This window comes from Aphidius gifuensis, linkage group LG5 (genome assembly GCF_014905175.1).
Source record: "Aphidius gifuensis isolate YNYX2018 linkage group LG5, ASM1490517v1, whole genome shotgun sequence".
Taxonomy (NCBI): Eukaryota; Metazoa; Arthropoda; class Insecta; order Hymenoptera; family Braconidae; genus Aphidius; species Aphidius gifuensis.
In genome coordinates this window covers 2,067,009-2,093,382 of record NC_057792.1, presented here as the reverse complement: position 1 = coordinate 2,093,382, position 26,374 = coordinate 2,067,009, and the positions used below count along the sequence as shown (strand labels likewise).

At 25.1% G+C, this 26,374-nt stretch overlaps 1 protein-coding gene across 3 annotated transcripts in view; it reads right to left on the bottom strand.

Annotated features, from left to right (window-relative positions):
- LOC122856769 (protein bric-a-brac 1-like) overlaps positions 1-26,374 on the bottom strand; it is a 212,064-nt gene that overhangs the window by 89,668 nt on the left and 96,022 nt on the right. For 2 of the 3 annotated variants that reach the window (XM_044158590.1, XM_044158593.1), the window contains exon 1: positions 14,018-16,225. In XM_044158590.1, the coding sequence (XP_044014525.1) occupies positions 14,018-15,142 (1,125 nt within the window). In that variant the 5' untranslated portion in view covers positions 15,143-16,225. Of the gene's footprint in view, positions 1-14,017; positions 16,226-22,489; positions 22,615-26,374 lie in introns of those variants that run through there. The other variant, XM_044158591.1, reaches the window with a different exon arrangement.

Genomic DNA, 26,374 nt, shown 5'->3' with positions numbered 1-26,374 from the left:
ATAAAAAAAAAAAAACATTCAATTGTAATAAAAATAATAAATTTATTTGAAATAAACATTAAGAAACTAAAAAATTTTAATTTTCTTAGTCATATATGTATATAGAAAATTTAATAGCTGTGGTCTTGGATTATTTTACAAGCGATTGTACTATTGTTATTGCATGTATTTAACCCCCACTATTAATAATAATTTTTACCTCTTTTCTTGCATCCCCCGCTTGTCAAAGTCCACAACAACCCACTCTTAATACACACGTGGAATTATATGCATATATATAATATAAAAGTAAAAAATACTTGTTTATAAATGTAATATGTATACGTTAGTTTATACTGAAAAATTTTAATCGTTAAATTATGTCGCATTTAATCGTATATACTTGATTTACGAGGTATATGAGTTGATTTCTAAATTGTTGTGCCTACAAATATATATAACCATACGATATTAATTAATCATTGCGTAAATCATTAATATTTTTTTAAATTTAAAATTAATCAAATAAATAAATTTGTAAATTGAATTATAATTATTTTAATATATTTCTGTATTTTTTATTTTATTTTTATTGACCAGGAAATATTTTATACTATTGTTAATTATATAATAGAGGTGTATTTTTATTTTTTGTGTATGGTTGGTTTAACAATTTAATAATAATTGTCAAGCTGATTAATTATCTTTGACGTTCAATGAATTTCGATGATTTTCATTAAAATAGTCTCGCCACTTTTTAAATAATATGTATATGGGAATTTATTTATTTAAAAAAATACAAATGCAAATATAGAAAAAAAAGTGACAAATAATGACGTATTACAATAACCAAGAATTGTTAATTAATTTGATTTATTGATTTTTTTTTTTAAATACGTCTGGATACACTGTCAATCATGGAAAAAAAGAAAAAAAAATAAATATATAAATAAAATAAATATAAACAGCTTAAATAAATATATGATTTAAATTTTCATCGTATTGTTTAATTCAAAAATAAACTGGACTCGTCAATCGTCGTCTGACGGATTCGACTGGCTATCAACAAATGCCCGACAGTATGACCCAGAAAAAAATTTATAATTTCTTTTTTTTTTTTTTTTAAATATATAAATGTTGATAAAATAAACAAATAAATATTTTAATAAATTTTAATAATTTTTTTATAATATTTAATAAACCACCAGACAAGTTACAAAACAACTTGCAATGTTTATTATATAAATAAATGAAAAAAAAAAAAAATTATAAATAAAATTCAAAGTAAATAAATTAATAATTTAAATATATTCACGACAAAAAAAAAATAAAAAAAAATTAAATATATACATTAAAATGTCGCGATGATGAAATGAAAAAATAAATAAATAAAAAAAAAAAAATTGTTTACACGTGTAATTGTAACCCAGATTTACTCAAATAAGCGACATCCTATCTGATCATTTTGACGATTGACATAACACACAAGAACAAAGCTTAACCCTAGCAACTCAACGTCTTTTTTAAATATTGCAAATTAAAAGAATAAAAAAAATTATAATAAAATATCTAAATAATGCGAATATATAACATATGTTTTTTTTAATCAATTTTTTTTATTCATTTTATTATTATTCAACTATGCACTATGTATATAAATATATGATATGAATAATATGTAGATGCATTTGTCGTTCAAAACTAACATATACACCTCATGTATAGATATATTATATATATATATATACAACGATGAACGGAATATAAAGTAAGTAATAATAAGTCGCGAAGTAAATTCGACCCACTTAACGCTACTTAACGCTTATGTTGAATACGTTATATTTTGCACGATATTATATCACGTACTATGTTCATGTATAGATGTATATCTATATATTATAAATAATTTTTTTTAATATTTTTATTCAGCAGATTAAATTATGTAACAACCCCAAGAACTTCCTACTTTAGTATGTCTTCCGTTCATGGACCCCAAGAAACAAATCTCATTCAAGGAAAATAAAAGAAAAATTATCAAAAAAATTAGCAATAATAATAACAATGTAATAATCATTATATTGATTATTTAATTATTGTTGGTAAAATTATTTACCAATATATATGAAATCAGAAACAATATTAAATTATAAAACTTTTTTTTCTTTTTATATGAAAGAGTACAAATAAATAAATTATAATATATGGATACAAATTTATATGATTAATCAATTCATTGAATAATCCGGAAACATGGATACGATTCAATGGATAAATTCAATTTGGGAATCATAAAGTTGGCTTGATGGGGTCATCATACAGATGTATCGAAAATGCGTGCAATCGACTGGCACGAGTGTATCATTTCAACCATGTTTATTAATTTTCATTGTCAACAATAAATAATAATAATAATATAAATAAATATATAAATTTATAATGCAAATAGATGATAAATTTAAAAATTCATATGGACAAAAAATTTGAATGAGTTTGTTGATTTGAAGAGAGTCAGTGAAATAAGTGGAAGTGGTAAAAGACATGTGCAGACAGCTTTATTTTAAATTGGTGGGGGTAAAGGGCTGACAAGTGATTTAGTCTTGCTGTTACTACTTATTTTAGTGACTATTTAAATGTCAAATTTATAATAAAAAAAAATATATATATTATCTATAATAAATATGCAACTTAAATACATACAAAAAAAAAATTAGCTTTAAATTTTAAATTTTAAATTTTTACTATTATTTAAATAAATAAATGATTGTTATTAAAAATTTAATGTAATTATTTTTCAACACAGGATTATTTATAGTTCTTGGAATAATAATATATTTTGCTATTCAATTCGGTTGGAGACTAACAACCTTACGCTTTGGTGTCTAACACCAGTCTCTCTGATTCAAAGACAAATTTTACTGTTCACTTCCATCACCACCACCACTACCACCACCACCACCACCATCACTACCATCACGGTCATCATCCTAACACGTCATTATGATGGCTCATGTGGCAGTAACATTTAAATTTTTTTTTATAAAACATTTACCACCGTTACGTATAATTAAAATTAAGATTAAAAAAAAATAATAATAATTTAAATATCAAATTTATAAATTAATTTAATTTATAAAAAAAAATTAACATTATTAATAATAAATAAATTAATAATTCAATTGATTAATTATTAGTTAAAAAATAATTTAAAAATGACAACCACTATGTATTTATTATCAAAAAATAGTAAGGGTAAGACAATAAGGGTAAAGGGCTGACTATTCGTTGCCTTTACTACTTGAATTTGCCAAATTTTAAAAATATAAAAAAAATAATAGTTTAAAAATGAATAATAATTGATAATAAATTTAACATATTGTCAAATGATAAAATAAATATGTTTTATTTTAAAATTTATATATTTTTTCTTCCCTCCCTTTTGTGTTGAATGTTCATCTACATGTAAAACCAAAAATATAATAAACCGTATGTGTGCTTGATGATTCATCCGAGCGATTAAACCACACTTGTAAAATTCCTGTGGACACGCGAGCTGTATATTACAGTATATATAAATATATTAAATATACTATGCCCGGAAAATATTGAATAAGTGAGAGTGAGATAGTAATTTATATTATATATATAAAATTGAAATGGGGGAAAATATGTTTAATAGCACTCTGGACACCTACGAAAGGTAAATATGTCGAATTAATGGCAACGCAGTTGGGATACAAGAGAATTACAACAACAAATTTACGCTGGTTCATGAAATTTATATTATTTTTTATTTAATTTATTTTATAAATTTTATTTCATGTTTATTATGTCACCTGAATATTTTTTTTTTTTATTTATTTTAATTTATATCATCTCTGAATTTTCCACTACATCGCATTTTATATAATTTTTTTTATTTTCCCTATTTATTTTTTATATTTTTTTATTTTTCATCGTATTCATGCGTTTTATGTAAATATTTTGTTCAAAGTAAATATTAATTAAATAATATGATAATGGTATCTTTTCTACGTTTTATTTTTTAATTTTTTTATTTTTCATGATGATGGGTGAGACTAAAAGGGAAATATCAATATTTATTTAACTTTTATTCTTGTCAAGTTATATTACTTGTTGTATTGTTTAAAAAAATAAAAATTATACTCAGGTATAATGCTTGAATTATATATTTATTAGTATACTTATAAATATAAATAATTTTTTTTTTTCTTTTAAACTGTGAATGATATAACTTTTCAACATTAATTACGCAATTTTTTTTTTTTCAAAAGATAATAATGCGATTGAAAATAACGAGTTTTTTATATTTCAATTATAATTATGTATGAATATATGAGTTTAATTTTTTTTTTTTAAATAATTCAAGAATATACAAACAAAAGTTTTTAAATACAAAAGCTGATAATATAAAAAAAAAAAAATAAAAGTGAGATAAATTTAAAATGTATTTACAAATAAAAAAATATAAAAATTTCATTGTTATATTTTTATTATCATTCTTTTTTTTTATTATTCAACGGTAATTTTAAATAAATAAGTAGATGAAAAATTTAATTTTTATTTCTCTCTTTGAAATGATATATACACGAGTATATTTTAAAGGGGTAAATCAAAAATTTTCATAAAATATATATGTAGAATAATTTGTCATGTAATTTATTTGAATTTTCTTGGCATATATTTATTATTTGTATGAAAAGAGGGCTGCCAGCAACGAGAAAAAAAAAAAAAAATTATAAAATAAATTTTAAGGGGTTGCTTTTAGCAAAACTACATGTACAGATGACCCCCCACTATGGTTAAACAAAAAATCCCTCCTATAGAATTCACGTACACGCAAGAGGCCCCAGTCAGTGTACTGGATTATTAATGAACACCGGATAATTAAGTCGTTAATATTTAAGAAGCACCACCGCGGCGGACTAACCGTCGACCAATCCCAGTACCAACGACAAAGCATAGTACTTTACTCTTCACTTTAACCCCCTTTCTCCTCAACTCCATCTCTTATCAACCCTCCAAAAAACAAAAAAAAAAAGAATAAATAAATAAATACAGAAATATTTATTGTTACTTTTTTAATTTCCTTTTTTTTTTTTTTTTTGCTCATGTAATCCACCATTGTATTAAATATAAAAAAAAATTAAATTCATATAAGAATTAAAAAATGGGGTTGAAAAAAAATTCTACGTAACTGCAATTTGTATGAATAATTTACAAAGTTAATTATTATTGATAATTAATTGCAAATGTATAATAGAAAAAAAAATAAATAAATAATAATAAAAAACTTGTTTCAATATTTTATATACATAGAATAAAAAATAGAAAAATAAAAAAAGAGTTGATGATAATGATGATGATAATAATAAAGATGAGAAAAAAAAATATCTTCAGAATAAAATATAAGTCACATGTATGGCGTGAATTGTTAAATAAACACGTCATTTGCTCGGAATAAATTTAAACTAATTGTTCTCAACGCGATATCTATTGGTTTTTCTCTTCGTTAAAGACAAACATAATAATAACAATAATAATATTATTATTTAAAAAAAAATAAGTAATAATATTTTCAAGATAAAATATGAGATAATTTTCAGCAGACGATTGATGTGTGTTATATTATATCAATAACAAATAACAAATGAGGACGCACCTTGGAGAAATAACAAAAATATATATTCATATAATTAATATTTTTTGTCATTATGAATTTTAATAATAATAATTATCGTTGTTATTATAAGACAACATTGAATGAACAATTGAATAATAATATATATAAAAAAACAATAAAAAATTGAATATATTACGTCACCATGACAAAGGTAGAGAGATAATAATAAAAAAAATAAATAAATAAGCTTAATGAAGATTTATTTTCATTCTAAATTACCTGCAAAATTAAAAAAAAAAATTTTGAAATGTTGGCGTCAGGGAGTTTTTAACAGACTACTAAGCAAATGAGTGCATCTCAGTGTGCATTCTTCAAAGAAGACAGGTGCCTCTGAAGTGGATCACTTGGCCCTCAAAATACCGACAAAGATATCAACGAAAAAGACTTTTATATATTAAAAAAAATAATGTTAATTATTATATAATATCTTTCGTAATTATTTATTATCTTAAAGACTCGCTAAATATTGCGATTGCATTGTAAATTTTAATAAAGTAAAAAAAAAAGAAATTGTCTCGTTTAATATTTACTTTATAGAAGAAAAAAAAAAAATATATGAGAATACCTGACATATTCATACACATACACAGACAATTTTAGAATTATTTTTTTATAAAAAAAATATAATAAAAAATGTGGGTGTGTATGTGTGTATGAGCCAGCGTCAATTATATTCAGAGAATAAGTTAACGGTGTCCCTTAGAAAAATTTGAATAGCCTATTCAGACATACACATTCAAGACTTATGACTGTTTAATAATAAAAAATCAACTTTAAACTGGACATTTCATTTAAATTAAATATCAATATACAATACAGCTTTTATGACTCATTTTATCAGTGTTAATTTATTAATAGAATAAATAATTTTAATTATTGTAAATTAATGTTTTTCTATAAAATAAAAATGCAAAAAATATATATATATTTACAAAGTAGAACGTGGGGTTGAATATTTGAAGGGTGTAAAACTTCAAAAGACCACGTGGATACAGATGGTATATGTTGTTTAAATAATTCAGTGTCAACTTTGTCATAATCCCTCCCGCGAATAAAATCCTCTCGCACTTGTCTTTCTCATTCACATTTATATTTATGTATCTACATTTTTTTTTTTTTTTTTTATATTTTTACTATATTCACTCTAACTTTTTTTACAATACCGTTTGTATATTTGTTTCTTTTGTAACATCCATCTCTACTACCTTTCTTTATTTTTTTTTATTTTTATTTTCACCCTTCATTTATTTTGAGCTTTTTTTTTCATCTGATTTTAACCTTGTCTTTCTCAGACAACTCTCAACAGCTCACCAAAGTCTAAAGTAACCAAATCGATCGATGGAATAAAAAAAAAAATGTAAAGACACACACTAGGCAGAAAATAAAACACTAAAATATTAAAGCTCAAGACTAAAAACCCACCCCTAACGTAGAATTAAAAAAATAATATTTAAATGTACAAAAAAAAAAATTGTCAATTTTTTTTTTAAAAACAATTTGTCATTTTAAATTTATAAATTAATTTCCAAGAAAAATTAAAAACAAAAATTTACGAATACTCGAACCAATTAAGTGATGAATAATCAATATGCAAAAAAAAAAGAATAAAAAAAAAAAGCCATACTGGCAAAATTAAATTAAATTTATCAACAAAATTAATTTTGACAATATAATTAATAAATATATGTGAATAGTAAATTACAAATTGAAATTAATTACAAAACAAGAGCAATATATATTCACTTTTTAAAAAACAAAACTAAAACAATGAAAACAATGAACAATAATAAAAAAAATATCATGAAATTACGTTGGTTAAAGATGAGATATATGTTTTAACATTTTTATTTATTTTTTTTATAACAAGTTTTAATGCAATTATCAACGACTCTTGGCGCCTCCATATAAACAACAACTATATAACACTATTTTCCTTTCTATTCAAACACACAAGAAGCAAAACAAAATTTTACCTTCATCATTATTATTATTATTAATATTATAATATATATATTATTTTATTTTTATTATCCATCCCTTAGGCGCCCGTCGACGTTTCACACCATTCTCCTTTTATCATTTTTCTCTAACCATTCGTCGTCGTCTCCGTCGTCGTCGTAGTCGTCGTCTGCAAGGACCTACTTTACGTTATAACCATCCTTTACTCCTTCAATTCTATATATTTTTATTTCAACCCTTTTATTTTAACCTCCCTATTTCTCATCCCTGTATCATCCTCCTCTTTCTTCTCCCTTTCTCATTCCTCTTAAACAATTTTGATTTAACTTTGTCTTTATCTGTTGTATTCGTTGACTTTATCCTCTTTCGCTCATCAGCACCTCTAAGCATTTTGCCACCCACTTACTAATTTTAAACCCCTACAACGTTCCCCCCTTTTTTTTTATACTTTCTTCGATACTCTTTTTTCCTGTCATTGTGCATTATTTTTATTTTATCGTCAGCAATCTCAGTTAATCTAATTCTTTATAATATTTAATATTTTTTTTTTTTGTTTTTAACTTTATTTTATATATTCATCATCATCATCATCTTGCTGACGTCAGTTTTCGTCAATACATTATAAAATATATTTTTTTAAAAAACATACTATTGAAAAAAAAATATATATATAAATAATAAATTTTATGTATGTAATTATACTTTGTAATTTATTATTGTTTTATGAATATTTTATATATTTTTTTGTTAATACTGTAGACGGATAAAATTTATTGGAAAAATTTTTCTTTTCTCTATATTATGATATATATATATTTTGTTTATTTCAGTTTGAAAAAATAAATAAATATAAGGAAAAATATGTGTGTGTGTGTGTGCTCAGTGCAGTCAGTAGACTATTGGCTGCGATTTATTTTTTCGCGAATTCATTTTACGAAAGTTTATATGTATTATGTGTGTATAGTTATTTTTTCATATTATTTTTTCGTCTGTATGATAAAAAAAAAAAAAAAAATAGATAGATAAGAGGGAGAATGGAGAGAAAAAAATATATATACATAGTGAATAACATTTTATCGATCCTGAGATTAATTTGTAGTCCAGACAATGGGCCGCCATCTCTTTACCGTCTCCATTTTGATACGCTGGACTTAATGTAACGTCGTTTCATCTTCTTGTACGTTTACCCCACTTTATAGCTCGTCTTCATCGTGCACTGACTCCTTTTCATCGTTTTGTCCATTTTATTTTTAAAAACGCGCCGCTCCTTTAAGTACTTTACTCCCTTAATTTCCTCACTCTCTTTCTTATCCCATATTTCACCCCTTATTTTTAAATTTATATATTTAAAATATATAGTTAACGAATATATATATCGCGCGCTCATCAGTACCCTATCTGTCTTAGTTATAATGATTTTTTTTTCTCCCCAAAAAAACACCATCACAAAATCCAGCAAAAAAATATACATATATTTATACAAATTATATTTTAAATTTTTAGAATCAAGCTTTTTTTTTTGCATAAAAAAAATAAATAAAAAAGCTTCTTTTTAATTGAATATACTGGATAAAAAATTTAAATACAATTTACCTATATATCTAGTATTTTATTTAAATACAAAATTGATAGAAAAAAAAATCATATATATATGCAAAAAATTTAGATGAATTTATTTTTTTTTTTTTTTCAACCCCAGGGTATATATCCACACGTCATTTTTGCATTCGTCCGATTGGCGAATTAACATGGCAATTCGCCTAGTTCATTATGCCCTCACACACATATAGAAAAAAATGAAAAAAAAAATAAAAAAAAAAAAAAACCAACACACCTATCCAATTCACAACAAAATTTTGTAGCTATGAGATTTCAATTTAAAACAATAAAAAAAATAATTTAAAAAAAAAAAACAAAAACAAAAAAGATAATAATAATAATCATAATAAAAAAAAAGAAATTTGCAACGATCGCAGCTCGGTGACTCAGGGATTTTATTGGCATGAAAAAAAAGTGTAGAGGGGATGATGGGAATAAAAAAAAAAAAAAAAATAGAGGGGTGTAGAGTAGAAATCATAATCGAATATTCTCGAATTTAATTTCTATCGGTGCATTCGGTATATATGTATATGTGTATAACTATATAAAATATATAAATTCGACTTTCATATCATCCTGGCGTTTTTGTGACAGTCACCGAATCTAATTTGTACGAACGCTATACGCTCGATGGGATATCGAGCCCTCTCCCTCTTTAACAACAGAATATATAAAAAATATTTAAAAAAAAAAAAATTTACCATCCCTTGTTCTCACTCTATCCACATGAATTCAATGGCCTACAAATGGCCTGAGCTTTGAAAGATAACCAAACTGTGATTTTTAATTTTTTTTTTCAAAAAAAAAAACTAACAATTCAATTATTTATTTAAAAAATATATACGTAAATTAAAAATCAATATAAATTATTTTATTTTTTTATTGACAGAAAAATAAAATATAATTTCAATTATCAATAAAATTCTAATAAATATATATTGGCTTTTAAAAATTATTGAATTTTATTATTTTATTAATATTTTCTTTTTTTTTTAATATATATTGAGGTAAAAATATTTTTATATTAAATTATTCCATCAATTATTGATGAATACAAAAGTGATGAAAAAAAATAATAAAAGAATATTGTAAAAAAAAAAAAAAAAGAGCAATAGACAAAATATCGAAGGATCGAAAAAAAAAAAAAAAAATGAAATGAAAAAGTTTTAAAACTATATAGAGAATATTGTGTACGGATATCCGCGCAACCGACAGATAACTACAAATGCTATATAAATCTTGTTCCGGTGTTGTAACGGTGAGTAAAGTCCAATCTGTAGAATGGCCCAGGTCATTCGTCCATCAAGCCAAAAGCGTTTTAAATCTCAGTATTATTTCAATCACAAAAAAAGCCAAATATATAATTTTTCATCTATTCAACTATGTATGTCTTTATGTTATGTCTAAAAACATAACTACAAGCTATAAATTTATATTAATTATCTCTAAAAAAATTTCCCATTTCAAAATGCACGTCTAAAATCACTGGACATAAATAAAACTAGATAAATTTAGATAAAATAGATTAATATTAAATAATTAATTTCTAAATTTATATCTGTCATGTTAGCTGTATAAAAAGACATCTAAAGTAAAAAAAAACATAAAGAAGAATAAGAAGAAAAAAAAAAGTAGAAAGAGGAAGGTATATATGTATATCTTCACCGATTTTGTCGCGTGCCACAAACACTCGCGTGGTCAAGTGGATACTGACCTCGGATATCTCATTCTCTTTGCGTGAGTCTAAAATACCGAGACGATATTTATTTTATTTAAAATAACACAATAATACATAAATTAATTATTCATCTAAAAAAAATTACATCTAAATATTTCTGTACTTTTAAAAATATATAAATTAAAACAAAGAGAATGAAAATATTAATTATTTAGACTATATTTTACTTTGGCCCTATCTCAATTTTGTCTGTGTGTCTGTAAATAAATCATGTAAGAGTGTGCATGTATCTTTTATATATGAAAACCTATCAAAAGTTCTTTTGACTGCCCGTTTAGTGAATATTTCACGAGGTCTATTCCATCGGCTATCTTTTTCTTTTTTTTTCTTTTTCTATAAAGCCTAAAATATAAAAATCTACTAACCCTCATCCCCCTCACATGATGACCGGGCTTTCTCACAGCCAACTTCCGTCATGTTTGAATCTTTTATTGGACGCACGCGCGCACTTAAATTTGTGTATGTGATTGTGTGAATATATATGTACATGAATCGACATGGCCACTGGCAAAATAATTAAGGGTCGTAGGCTAGCACCCAAAAATAACCAACCCCAACAAGTTGATTTTTTTTTTCTCAATATATGAAATTGTATCGATTTATTATACATCAATTATAGAAAAAAAAAAAATAAAAAAATTGATTTAATAATTTAATAATATTATATACAATTGATTTTTTTTTTTAATTTGTCTTTTTGATATTATTTTTATTATTTAATTTGAAATGTTAAATTGAGTTTTAAAATAAAAGATTTTTTATTTTTTATTTTTATTTCTACAGTGTAAGCTGAGGAAGATTACATATGTAAATATTCAAATGCAATTAAATCCTGTAAATTAGCACGTCAAGAAGGCCCCGAAAAGATAACGGAGAAATTTTATTTAAACATGTTTATAAAGAAAGACGTGTTTTATTTAAGGAAAAAAAATTATTAAAAAATAACAAAAAAGTAGGTCAAGAATCACAAATATATTTTTGTGTTATAAAATAATAATAAAATAACAAAATGTTTAAATAATACACCTAATATTTCGTTATTTTAAGTGTAATATTATTTGCTATTATATTTGTATTAGGCAATGGAGAAAAAAATTAAATAAATATATATATAAAATGATATATTATTTAATTATAAAAAAATTTTTTAAGAAAAAAATAAAATTAGAGTGGATTTTAAGTTGATAAAATTACTATGTCGTTGGTGTTCTGAGTAAAAGCAATTTTAAAAATATTTAAAACACATAGAATTATAAATTTTTAGTCTATAGTTTTTTGTGTGTTAGTAAATCGGCACCGAATTATGCGAGATAAAACAAAGAACAAGATCCAATCATCATTTTGTCATAAAATATATATCCAAAAAAAAAAACATAAAGATTTAAAAAAATATACCGAAAAATTGTCACGAAGGTAGCAATTTTTTTTTTCTTTCGACTAGCATTATTTGCCTCAGGTCATTTTCTAAATACACGAATTATCTTTTAAAATTTCTTATAAAAAATTTCGAAGCATCGTAAAAAAATTAAATATCCTAAAATTAAAGAATGAAAAAAAAAACAAAAAAATTATCTAAATTTAGATACCAAATAGTAGTAAAAATAATTTTAAAAATTTTGCATTTTTTACATATACACTACTATTAATAAATTAAATAATAATAAATTTTAAAAATACAGTACAAAAAATAAAATAAAAAAAAAAATATAATTTAAACTGAATGAAGGAAATCCTGTGGTATATATCAGGATGCATAGCTTATTCAGTTACGATATGCGATTTAGTGTTTTTGAGACTACCTGTTTTATAGAATACATTTTTTTTACAACCCCTATGTTGTTGTCCTTATGCAACACAATAATGAATAAATATATATCAACTCATGTGTTGTACTCTCACCTACTACGTTGTCTCTCATTTATTTATACATAATTTTTATATTTTTTATTTCTACAAAAAGAGCCCCTTTTACTTTTTTTATTTTGCTAAATTCCCGGGCAACTGAACAGAGACAAAACTGAAACACAGGTAGAGAGATCCCTTCAATCGTCACAACCAAGCCCAGATACATTGCCAGGCGTTATTGCCAAAAAGGATAATACGAGAGAAGATTAAATTTTTTTCTTTTTTTTTATCCACGCATATTCTTTCATTTCCTTCATTCGTTCATTTCGTTTTTATACCATACATATGTATTATATAAAAAATATAAAATAATAAATAAATACGTCTGTATTCGATGTCGCCTCAACGTATGCAGATCAACCGTCAGTTTACCCTCATTCCCACAAAAGAAAAAAAAAATATACATAAAACAAAAATAAAAAACTCTTGTTGATCTTTTATTTTTCTTCCCCATCAATTTATTCATCCACCCTCCCGCAATGATCGATTGTTTTTAATTTAATTTTCAATATATATATATCAGTCAAAATTACTTTGTAAAAGTCTTGTTACTAACACAAAAATTTAAAAATTTATTATATTAATTGTTGAAGAAAAAAATATGCCAGGTGGTGCATGAGGTCAATTAAGTATTTTAATAATACCAAACTTGGTAACGAGTGTAGAAAATTACCAACTTAAAAATTCTCATTACATTTTCTTCTTGAAAAAAAAAAATAAATAAAGAAAATCCACAAGAATTGAATGAACAAAGAAATATAATAAAAATGTCTTACTCAAAGGAAAAAAAAAAAATTTCTTGCTAGTATTAAATAAAAGGAAAAACTTAATAATTTTCTTTTTTTTTTTTTCACATACTAAAGTTTAAATCTTGGTGATGAAAAATTCATCAAGAATATCGAGATTTCAAAGAAAAAAAAAAAGCTCAAATAAAATTATGAAATTTCGAATAATAATTAATCCATATGTTGATTGAAAAAAAAATTTTTTAAATCAATATTATATTGACGTAACACACACACGCACTTAATATGATATTTAACGTAAACTCACTTCAACTTGTTATATGAATGTACAAGATAAATAAATTTAAAAATCTTCAAATGAAAAAAAAATAATTTAAATAAATGACTCACCCTTTCCTCCTCGCGAATCATCTCAGCAATGCCAGGCTTGATTTCCAAATCATCAAGACTTGCTAGCTGTGCAGCAGATAATGCTTGATGATGATGATGTTGTTGTTGTATTTGATGCACTTGATGTTGTGCTCTTTGAGCTTGTTCTTGTTGCTGTTGTTGTTGTTGATGTGCTTGTTGTTGTGCTTGTTGCTGTGCTTGTTGATGTTGTTGTTGTTGTTGTTGCTGTTGTTGCTGTTGTTGTTGTACAACACTCAATTGTGATACATGCTGACCAAGATGATTCATTGACGCAAGTCCACCAGATGACACGTGACTACCACTGCCACCCACGTGGTGTCCAATTGAATGTGAATTTTGACTTGATGGTGTCATTGATTGTGGTGATGGTTGTAATGACATTGATACTGGTATTTCTTGTAAATTAATTTGTGGTGTAACAGATATACTTGGTGGATTTGATGGTGATAATGATGATCTTGGTGTTGATGATTGTCCAAGACATGTTACATCATTAATATTAATCATATTATCTTGTTCATCAATCATACTATTATTTGTTATTATTGAATTATGATCAGGACTTGGTGGCATACTTGGTGTTGATGTTAAACTTGGTACATTTGATGATGGTTCATCAGATACTCTACGACGTTTTTTTCTATTTTGTGCACCACTTAATTGTTGCTGTGGTGTTATTGATCGTTGTGGTTGTTGTAATGCTGGACGTGATGTTAATTCATGTTCACTATTAACATCAGCTAAACCACGTATTTTTAAACATTCAGCAACTTTAAGAAGTGGTCCAATTTGTTCTTGTGATACATTTATTTCACCTTTATACATAAATTCAACAGCAGCTTTTAATTCAGGCCATTTAATATCTTTCATTATGACAATTGGATGATGACATGGATTGTCAAAAAATAATGTCTGAAAATATGGACTACATGCTGATAATACCATTTTATGAGCTTTTACTGAATGACCGTCGCATGCTAATGTTACATCAACAAAACTTTCACTTTGTAACAATTGATCAAATACATTTGTTAAATTTGTTTGATAATTATTCCATCGTAAACAAAATTGTTGGGGTGAACCCGCACCACTTTGATCCGTCATTTTGATATCTTCTTTGCTATTATCTTCCTCCAGATTGATAATTTTTTTATTTCAATTTATTAAATTAAAAAAAACAACAACAACAATTATCTTCTATTCACTTTTTTCTTTTTTTTTTTTTCAAATTTGTCTTTATCGTTGATAAATTATGATTTTTTTTTCTATCAGTCAACTTTATTTTTCATCACGTGATTATCACTTTTCAAGAGTCAATCTGTAAACACAAAAATTCACAGTAATGTTTTAATATTATCGCAATTAAATAATATAATAATTTCATAATTGACAAGTATATTTGTCATTTGAAATAATTTTCATTTATATATATACAGTCTTCACGTAATATTATAATCTATTTTATTACAAAGTCAAAAAGGCCAATCAAATGACACGTGACATTTCTGACTCACAGCACATGACACAACAACACTTAAAATTCATTTTCATTATCAATATAATGTTTATTCGCACACTTGTCTCTCAATTTAAAATTAAAAATTGAAAAAAAAAAAAAAAAAACTTGCAATGTTTTAAAAATATAACAATAAAATAAAATAATAATAAATTGAATTAAATAAATAATAAATAACAAGAGTTCACTGATAAAATCACCTTGAGTTTATTTTAAACTGTCATGAATCTATTGTTTTATTTTATTAACCAAGTTGTTTTTTTTTTAAATAGTTTTTTTTAACGTTCTGTTTTTACTTATATTGTAATAGGATATTAAAGTTGGCATCGCGATAACCGGTATCTATATGGCCCGTTAAGGATCATAAAATAAAAAAAACTTAAGGAGCCACAAATGATTATTTTATTTTAATTACTTTGTTTTATTATAAGCAATATATTTTTTTTTATTTGAAAAAAAAAAACAAAAAAAAAACCGTTGTTTTATATATAATACATATATTTTTTAATTTAATTTATGATAAACATTAATTTAATTTAAAAAATGGAATGGAAACAAAAAAAAAAAAATAATTAAGAACGCGATAATATATATATATTATTATAATTATTATTATATAAACAAGCAGTAGGATCTGCACCGCGTGACGAACGCGTCGCGACTGAAAGTTTATAAAGCGCGCGTGGTTATCCGCGATATCGTCGCATGGTGGCAGCATTGAACGAAGTGGGGTAAAAGGGGATTTATTATTTTCCATATATAATATATATATTGGAGTGGGATTGTAGAATGAAAGCGTGAAAGAAACTGTATACGCGCGCGCATACGTTAATATTTTCAAGTTACATGTGTATGATAAGGATAGTTGATAGGGACAACAACTGGACTTGCAAGCGACGGACCGTTTGTTCCTATATACTGTTTTCCTATTATATTATATACCCCTTCTGTATCTTTCCCCACTACAAAAATTACCGTGGTCAAAGCTCCGCCTCTCTTGAGAATACACAACGCCCACTGGACGCCTATCAAAAACCACGCCGTCAAGAAATTGATGCATTTTATCAACAATATATGCAGCTAAATATTTTTTTAATTATCATCATTTTCATATGCAGTCATCTGATTTTACCACCTCAAAATTTATCCACGCACTTTTTTTTCGTAGCTAAGAGCTCCTATAGATAATTGTTTCGATTATTATCATTTTGTTCGAAAGGAAAAGTTTTCTATCGAAAAAAAATATGAATTTTTTCGAAAAACTCTTTTGCAAATTGAAATTTCGTTTGAAAATTTATCATTTTCTTGGACTGTAAACATCAATTTGTTATTTGACAAATCATACATATACTATTTACGGTCGAACACGGTTCAAATTTAATATGTAACGAAAAAAAAAAAAAACAACAATATTCTTTTGAAAATAAATTGTGATTTTCTTTTGTAAAAGAAAAAGACGTTATTATTCATTCAAGTCATAAAAGGCCCTGTAATATGGAAAAACTAAAATATTGGCGAAACATTATTCAACTGGGCATGCCCTCGACGATAACAAAATTACATTTTGGTTGTAGTCTACGAAGATAGCAACGATAATTAAATTTAAGCTACAAAGAGAGGCAAATGTTGTGATAGAATCTCTCACAATATCGGGAGAGTCCAGCGTTCAAACCAGTGACTTTATATATACATATATTGTCATCATCAAATAAACTGTATACCTTATATAGATTCAATTTTTTTTTCTATCTATATTTTTTAAAAACTTGTGTCATCATCTTTTGCATTTTACAATTCCTCATGGACATTATTAACATTTTCTTGTTTCGCCCTTTATAATATTGTATATATATAAACTTGTTCGTAACCCTTTTTAGTACCAAAAACTTGCCATTAAATTGAAGAGAAATTCGTATACTGTAATGGAAAATTTCTCTACACACTGATTCAATATAGGAGAAAATTTGATAGATAGACAAGATCAAACGATATTTAATACATCAACCATAACATAATTTCATTGTAAACACAACAATCTAAATATATTGCTTATTATCATTTTGTAAAATTCATTTATTTAAATAAAAAAAAATAATAATAATGCCATAAAAATATTTGAAAAACATTGAACGTTGAGCTTTTTTTTTAATGTTCTTTTTATAGCCACAGCCACGGTACAGTGTACAGCAATGCAGCTTTTCTTTTTATCATGTATAAAAGATGTTAGAGCGTCCATCAATGGTGTCGATATATTGAAATTAAATATCTCGTATTGACAATGACAAAGAATCTACAGTGTATTTTAAAATCCATCTGTGATGGAAAAAATAAATAAAAATAATGCGCAACGTATATTATTTTATTTAATTTCATTTTTTAAATGTGTTGTAATATTGAAATATATATACACTGCAGACGAAAGGGCAGTTTTAGATTCAGAACTATAACACTCGCACATATTTTTCATATCTCGTTCGCATTGTCGCTGATGGTTTTTTTTTTATTTCTCACTATTTTTTTTTTTTTCGCTCTTTTCATTCGCAATCCACCCCCTTTAAATGGGTCGGTAAGAGCACAAACGGGTGGGTCATAAATTTTACAATGTAATATTGTTTAACTGCAAACAGTATACTAACGCCCCTTGATATATACAGAAAAAGAAAATTGTAAATGTCATGTACGCCTGTGGCTTTCGCTCGCGTAGACGCAAATATATATAAATATTTTTAAAATATTTATTTATTAATAAATAAAATTATTATTATTTTTTCAAGTTTTTTTTATTATTCGATGGTTGAGAGAGGCGATTGCGTAAGGCATCCAACGAAAATAAATACCCAAAAAGCTACTTTATGAGAGGTTAAAATTTTGGGGATTAACTTGGATATTGTTTGGATTTTTTATTTTTATTTTTGTCAAGTATTTTAGCTTGCATCGAAAGGTTGTATGAAAAAATATGATTTTGAAAGAAAATAAAAACCACATTGTAAAAGAATATATATGAAATAATACAGTAGAAATTGTATAAAATTGCCGACAATACAAAACACTAAAGTACCAAAAAATCCAGGCTGGATTTTTGTTTTTTAATAGAGAAAAAATAGAATTGTTTTGTACAAAAAATGTACACATTTTGTTGTAAACTTATACTGCACCAAATAAATATTCAGACGAATCATTTCATGAGTATTTAATTTGTCAACAAATAAAGAACACAAAAAATATCATCCAAATGAAATTAAAAAAGTAGCAGACAAATTTGTATAAAAAATTTGTATTTTAAGCAGATATTATTAGCGAGACAGTGATGAATTTGAATCAAATAATCATCGACATAAAAACATTCTATTTTCATGTAATTTGATAAATCTACTTGATACGTGAAAGTTCATATACACACCTGTTCAATAATTCACAAATAATTATGTTCATTCTGGCTCACAATTAAAAATTGTTTCAATGATCATAAACATTATTTTTTTTAAACAATTAAAAATCACAGCTAGACAAATGACAAAATATTATTCTCGTCATAATTAAATAAATAATTTATAGAAAAAATAAAAACAGATAAAGGAATAAAATAAGAAAATCCCAATTTAGAAAATGGAAAAAACTAAAAATATAATATGTGTGTATAAATTTACTAAAATAAATTTTCATAACTCGGAAAATGTTTTACATAAATTATCAAATAATTGGTGTAAAAAGAAATGATAAATTATTAAAAGAAAATAAAAATCTATTTTTAAATTGAATAATTATAATTTTACAAGTCTAGACTGATGCAAATATAATAATTTGCAGGAAAATTTAAGAACAATACATATGAATAAAACACCAACAATATTCCACAATATAACTGTAAAATTTATAAACAAATTTTCGAAATAATATCACCGAACAAACATGAATATAACATTCGTATTTTGAAAAATTAAATAACATTCATTTACAAATATAGAAATTCATAAACAATATTAATATAGGTTATAACAATAATGAATTGCTCTCAACTATTTTAAATGGATCTACAAAAAAAAAAAAAATAATAAAAAATGACAAATGACTCGTAAATTTAAATTACTTTAGTTAATTATCAAATAACAAATAAATTATTAATAATATCTTTGTTGTTAAACATTAGAATATATAACATTATTATTATTAATTCAAGTATATGATGATGATGCATTTTGAGGGTAAAATTGAAAGGTTTTAGTGCATTCATAGAAAACACATACATATACTGCACATATGGTCTATGAATGTATTGAATTTTCTAGTCAATATATGTATAAACACAAAAAGCGAGATGGCTAGATTAAAACAAGAGAAAATTGGTGAGAGAGTAATTTTGAAGCTGTAGGCCATATTGAACAATGATATTGGGTATTTGATTTGTAACCGACGACAATACGTATACCAGCTTTCGCGGTGCAGTTCGACTACAACAAAATCTTGTCTCACTCTATATGTACCACTGGGTTAACTCTCTTGTATATGTATATATTGAGTATAATATGACTGTGGCTGAGTACAGAGTCACTATATATAGAAAACACAAGAGCCATAGGGAATACATATAACCAAGCAAGCAAGAGAAACAAGTGATTACTGTATAAAGAGTAAAAGAGAAAAGAGAAATTGATATATAGAAAGGCAATCTTGGATTGGTGTATATATGTATATATTGAATGACAAGGAGTCCCCAACGATCATATATACAGACTAAAGCAGCTAATGCAACGTGGAAATTGAGACAATCTTGTGAAAACCACCCTCATCCTTCTAAAACTCAAGTCTCTTGGCTCCTTATCACCACCTTTTTTTTTCATTTTCTCTCTCTCATCATCATCCTCTACAACACTATACACCACTGTGCAGCACTTGTTCTTTTTTACTTTCTAACCCTCTCTAAAACCTTCTGCTTATGTATACAATACACTTGTATGTAACCCTGATATATCACTATACTCAACAACCACCAACTTACACTCAATAATCTACAATACATTTTACAAAAGTCTCGACAATTTTCATATATACATAACACCAACAATTTTCTCTCCCTTTTTCAATCCTTTTGTCATAAAACTCGCACAAGACATCAACCTTCCCCATTGTATGAATTTTATACACACCTATCCAACAAACTTTTTACCATATATATTCATTGCGTATGTACATGTGTGTCTCATAAAATTATATACCTACAATTTGTTTGTGTACTCTTTTGACCTGTCAATATAACACAACTTAAAAAATTATGATTGACTTGTATATCCGATACTTAAAAAATTGACAAATTTTTGGCTTAAAAAATTAAAAGTTAATAGCGTCAAGTATACTATATACATGGTTTTAAATTCCTGGGGGTATGAAAAAGGATAAAGAGTGTCTGTGTGTATATAGAGATATATATTGGAGAAGTGATGGTTAGACAGAGTGTGCGGTGGGTCATTCTGTGTGATACTTGATATAGGTGGTCGTGATTGATATTTAGGCGCACCACTTAACACTTAAGAGGATTAACGTCCGAGTGGTAGCATGAGTGTATATATATGAGAGAGACAAGGATTTTGCGAGAGCAAGTGTATATATAGAGTAGAAGAAGAGGTGTATGGATATATATAAATATACATAGTAAAAAGAGAAGGAGTAGTGCAGATAGTGAAGAAGAGTTTGAGGGTTGGTACATGCCACACGAATGAGAATAGACAAGGAGACATAGAACATGTGGGAAAACGTGTCAAATATACTCGTCAATGTAGGGCTACAGGTTTAGAAAATACTCTCAATGTTCCCAGTGTATATGGTAAAGATGATAATGATGATGATGATGATGATGATAATGTTGGTGGTGGTGGTGGCGATGAAAGAGAGACACAGATACTCTGAGCAAGAGGATAAATTTAGTGTTGGTTTATGTGTATATATGTTGTATATAAATGTGAGGGTTTGATGCAATGGACATTTATTGGGATGAGAAATTCACTCTTGACACTAGTCAGAAACAACCCCCTTCGTTGTTAAGCACACCGCACACGATGAACACCAAGAGTTGCCTATATCTATAATACCCGGACCTTAACCAACTTGAATATATATATATCCGAAAGATCACGCTACAACGCCCCGTTTCGATTACAGTTAGTGTACAGTCTACTGATCTAAAATCCCTTACAACTATGGTCCATCTATATATAGATTTACTTTTCAATATTAACCTGTCAATATATTTTAATTACAATTTTTATCAGTAAATAGTTTTTATGTGTGCTAATTGATATCGAACTTGAAAAAACTTTTAGATAATTATTTAAGACATCCTCTTTGTAAGTATTTAAATTAAAAAATATATATTTTTACATATGAGTGATGTTTATTTTATGAATTTTGTGTAGGCGTTTTGAGTTAATTTATAATAACCAACTGAGACAAATTTAATTCGCATCAGTTAATGTATATGATGAAATGGTTTCGTCATTTTGTTGCAGTAGACAGTTTATACACTACACTAGGTCATAACTATTTTAAATTTTAATATAATATATTTATAATATATATTACACTGAGTCATATTTAATATTTGTATTATTTTTTTTAATTATTTGTCGTAATAATTTTGCAAGTGTATATACACATTGAGATATTCAAGGATATATGAAAATATTTATTTTCTTTTCTGTTTGAATATTTAAATATATACTTTTCAAGTGGAAAAGAAATTGAATAAATAATCAAGAAAAAAAAAAAAAACATATATAGTCACTGGTCGACGAACTGAAATATATATAATCAATAAAAATGTGACAAAGTTATAATGTACTAAAAATAAATTCTCTTTATAATAAATTGCGTATTCTCTTTTTTTTTTCTTTTATTATATAGCTAAAATTACTGTGTATTATTTTGTATTTTATAATACTCACCGATAAAGTTACATGCCGTCGGCTATCATCATTGACATACCACCCTATGAAAAACCACTGTGAATTTCCGAGTTAGAAAATAACATCAAAGTAACTTTTTACAACTGCCAAGCTTTGTAAGAAATCTAAAACAAATAAAAATAAAACAAATATATATTAACTGTTCTATTTATTTTCATTATTAATATTTTTTTTTTCTTAAATTAAATTTGAATCGAAAAAGTGTTTAATTGTGTTTCCTGTTGAGTCATATATTAAATTTTGTGAAAAAAAAAAAATTATTATTTTAATCATACGATTAATAAAACAAGGGATGAGATTTAAAAATTTTTTTTCACAAATTTAATATTTTATTTATAAATCTTTGAATGTTTAAAAGAAAATATAAATTTTTTTTTTTTTCATTAAATTTCAATTATTAATTAAAATGAATAATGTAAAGAGAAAAAAAATTGTACAGATGTATATATTAATATTTTTATAATAAAACAACAGCTGGCCAATGAAAAATTTTCATTTAAAATTCTTACTTATCTTTATTTAGCATTTAAATTAATTATTATTTTTTTTTTGTATATAGGTTAAGTTTTATATTTGAGCAATACCCCCCAAAGGAACATGAAGAATATTTTCTTGCTAGTAAAGAAAGTGTAGAATGAATTTCACAAGCACGGTTAGCGTTGAATAAACCTTGCCAATAATGAGTTTGCTTGGATAAATTCCCCCGATGCTGTATGAAGGTCGCTTTATGATAAACCGAGGGTTGCAATTCACAACCCCTTTCTATTTTCAATTCTCTTTAGCTTATCTCTGTATATAGCCGAGTAACAGACAAGTATATGAATATAAGAAAGGCAATAAAATCTAATGAAATAACATCCAATTCAAGATGAAATATTGTGAAAATATTATTACAAACTTATTAACAAATTGTAACTTTTAAATTCAACTTTAAACGTTTTATTTAAAATAATAAAATACATATTATTTTTTTTTTTTTCTTTATTGATATATTTTAAATAATATTCAATTATAAAATTTTATTAAAAACAATCCGTCATTATTATTTTTTAATTTAAGTTTTAATAAATTTTTTTAAGAGTTGTTGCGAAGAACTTTTTCGTTATATTTTATGTCGATGAAATATAATAAAAAAAAAAAATATGATAAGCAAATGAATGTCATAATGAATGAGAATTTGAAAATAATAGATAAATAAAATAACATAGAAAATGTCTGGACGATATCAGTGTAACAATCCTATCTCAACGTGTAAATCTCGTGGCTCGTAACGAAGCGGCAAATCGAAACTAAACGGGGCGGGGAACCCTTCTTGTTGTTATGAATGAAAGATTGAAAAATAACGTTACGCCAATATGCTCCCTGACTCAAAACTTCCGGTTTATATATTTTTTATTTTTTTCTTACTGAATAACAGGTATTTTTATACAAATTTAACCTAATTTATTTTCATTAATAAAAAGTATATATCTAAAATAAAAAAAAAAATGATAAAATATAGAAAGAAAATTAAAGCTTTTTTTAAAAAATAAGAAAAAATACAAATTTCAATTTAAATAATATCTTAATTAAAATTTATATCAAGTTATCATTCTTTAAATTGCTAATATCGTGTTATTCATAACTGTCTATCCGTAAATTTCCGCTCGAGTGTTTTTATTTTATTGAATTATTCATAAGCTGAATAAAATGAAAAATGAAAGAAAAAAAAAATTTTATATATAAAAGAAGTAAAAAAAAAAAAAAAAGCTAAAAACAATATAATAAAAAAATTATTAAAAATAATCAAATAAAATGTGTAGAAAAATAAAAAGAAAAAAAAAAGAAAAAAAGACAGGAAACGACACGCGAATAAGCCACGCCAATAAAAAAAAATATTTTCTCTAATTATTTACGAGTCAAAGAATTCGTTTACTCATTAAAGTACCGCGGCTATGTATTTATATTTATTTATATTTATATAGAGAAAAGAAAAAAAAAATAAAAATAGAAAAAATAAAGACGAGCCGATTGGAGTTTTTATAGGTTTTTATATATACGGTTATATATCTCACGTGATAAACACAATATTCTGATATGTATGTGGTGAAAATGCACTGACAGGAAACGAGATGATACGAATCTTATACTATCTTCAAAGTTGAATGGTATATTATGCTATATTACATGCAGGAAATAATACTAAACGAATAAATACAAATTCAGCACACATTTAAACTTTGAATACATAAAAAATTAATAAAATAAATAAAAAAAATTCAAGTAAATATTATTAAAAGGTTTTTTCATTTTTTTATAAATAAATATTCAAAGTTGATAATGTGAAAAAATGTGCCAATTAACATTACGCATGCGTTTAACATATATAAAAATAAATAAATATTATTGCACACAGTATATATATATTTACAAAACACGTGAGAATCAGAAAATAGTTACGTATTGTGTTTAAATAAAACACTGTGCTTGACATTAAATATAATTTCAATATTTTAATTCTTAAAAAAAAAAAAATACAATTCATATATTGCGCAAAAGAATAATAGAAAAATAAAATAAAATAAAAACAATAGGCATAAATACATTATAAAATAAATTTTATTCAAAAATATACGTAACATACTTTATCGTATTTATTATTAACAGGAAAACCCAAGACAATAATCTTGTTTTTCAATTTAAAATAATTTTTTTTTTTTTTTTTTTTAAATAGAAATAATCAATTGAAAAAATATAATTATATTTACATAATTAAAAATTTATGAAATTGATTAGTTTTATTCTATGAATATTGAATAAAATAAATTAAAAAATTATTCAACAAATAAAAGAAAAATTAATTTAGTTTAAAAAAAAAATGAGATTAATATAATTCCTAATAATTTTTTAAATATTTTTAAATGAAAAAAAAATTGACCAATGAATTTAATAATTGTAAAAATGACAAAATACGTATAATATATATAAGCAAAGTCCATGCTAGAGATCAATACACATAATAGACCATATCCAAAGCATCAGTGACTGCAAGCCATGCTCATTTACTTCATTGTATTCAATAGAAATAAAGGGGGTGCTAGTAAAAGAGAGAGCAGAATATATACAAAAATGCATACACATTTTGAACACACACACATATTGTATTGTAAAGAGGTGCCTCGAGGCAAGACCTGAATATAATATATAAATAGTATGCGTTGCCTTGTCTGGTGTATATATACAGCCACAGATTCATTTCTCCCTTCAATCACCTAACCACCCCACCTCACCCCCCTAATCTTGCATCCTCTTCTATATCACCCCTTTATTTTCTACCAACACTGCACCCTTAACCCCCAACCAACCAACCAACCAACCAACCCAAACACCACCCACTAAAAACCACCTACAATAAAACCCCCCTTTATGATTCTGGCACACCCTTATCTTTACTTGTATATTTGTGTACTTGTTTAATACACATACACAAATATATATAATAAATATATTTACACACACATGAACATGTGTAGGTTGCATCAGGAGGATCACGATCGTCAAAGTTATATATTTATTCCAACGAATATTAACTAAACTGCATACTGTATGAACATCAATTTATCCTGTTACAATATATGCATTTATAATTTATGTTATTATAACAATTTTCTATAAATATATTAATGATGTTTAAATTTTGACACTGATTCATTAATTCATTTTAAAAATATATATTTTAGAAAATTTATAAATAATTTATTCATCTTAAATTGTCATTATGATGATGATAAAAAAATTAATTTTAATTTATTAAAATTTTATGCTTTAAATTGTGTTTAATGAAGATTGATATTAAAATTATTAATTTTATTTTAATAAGATAAT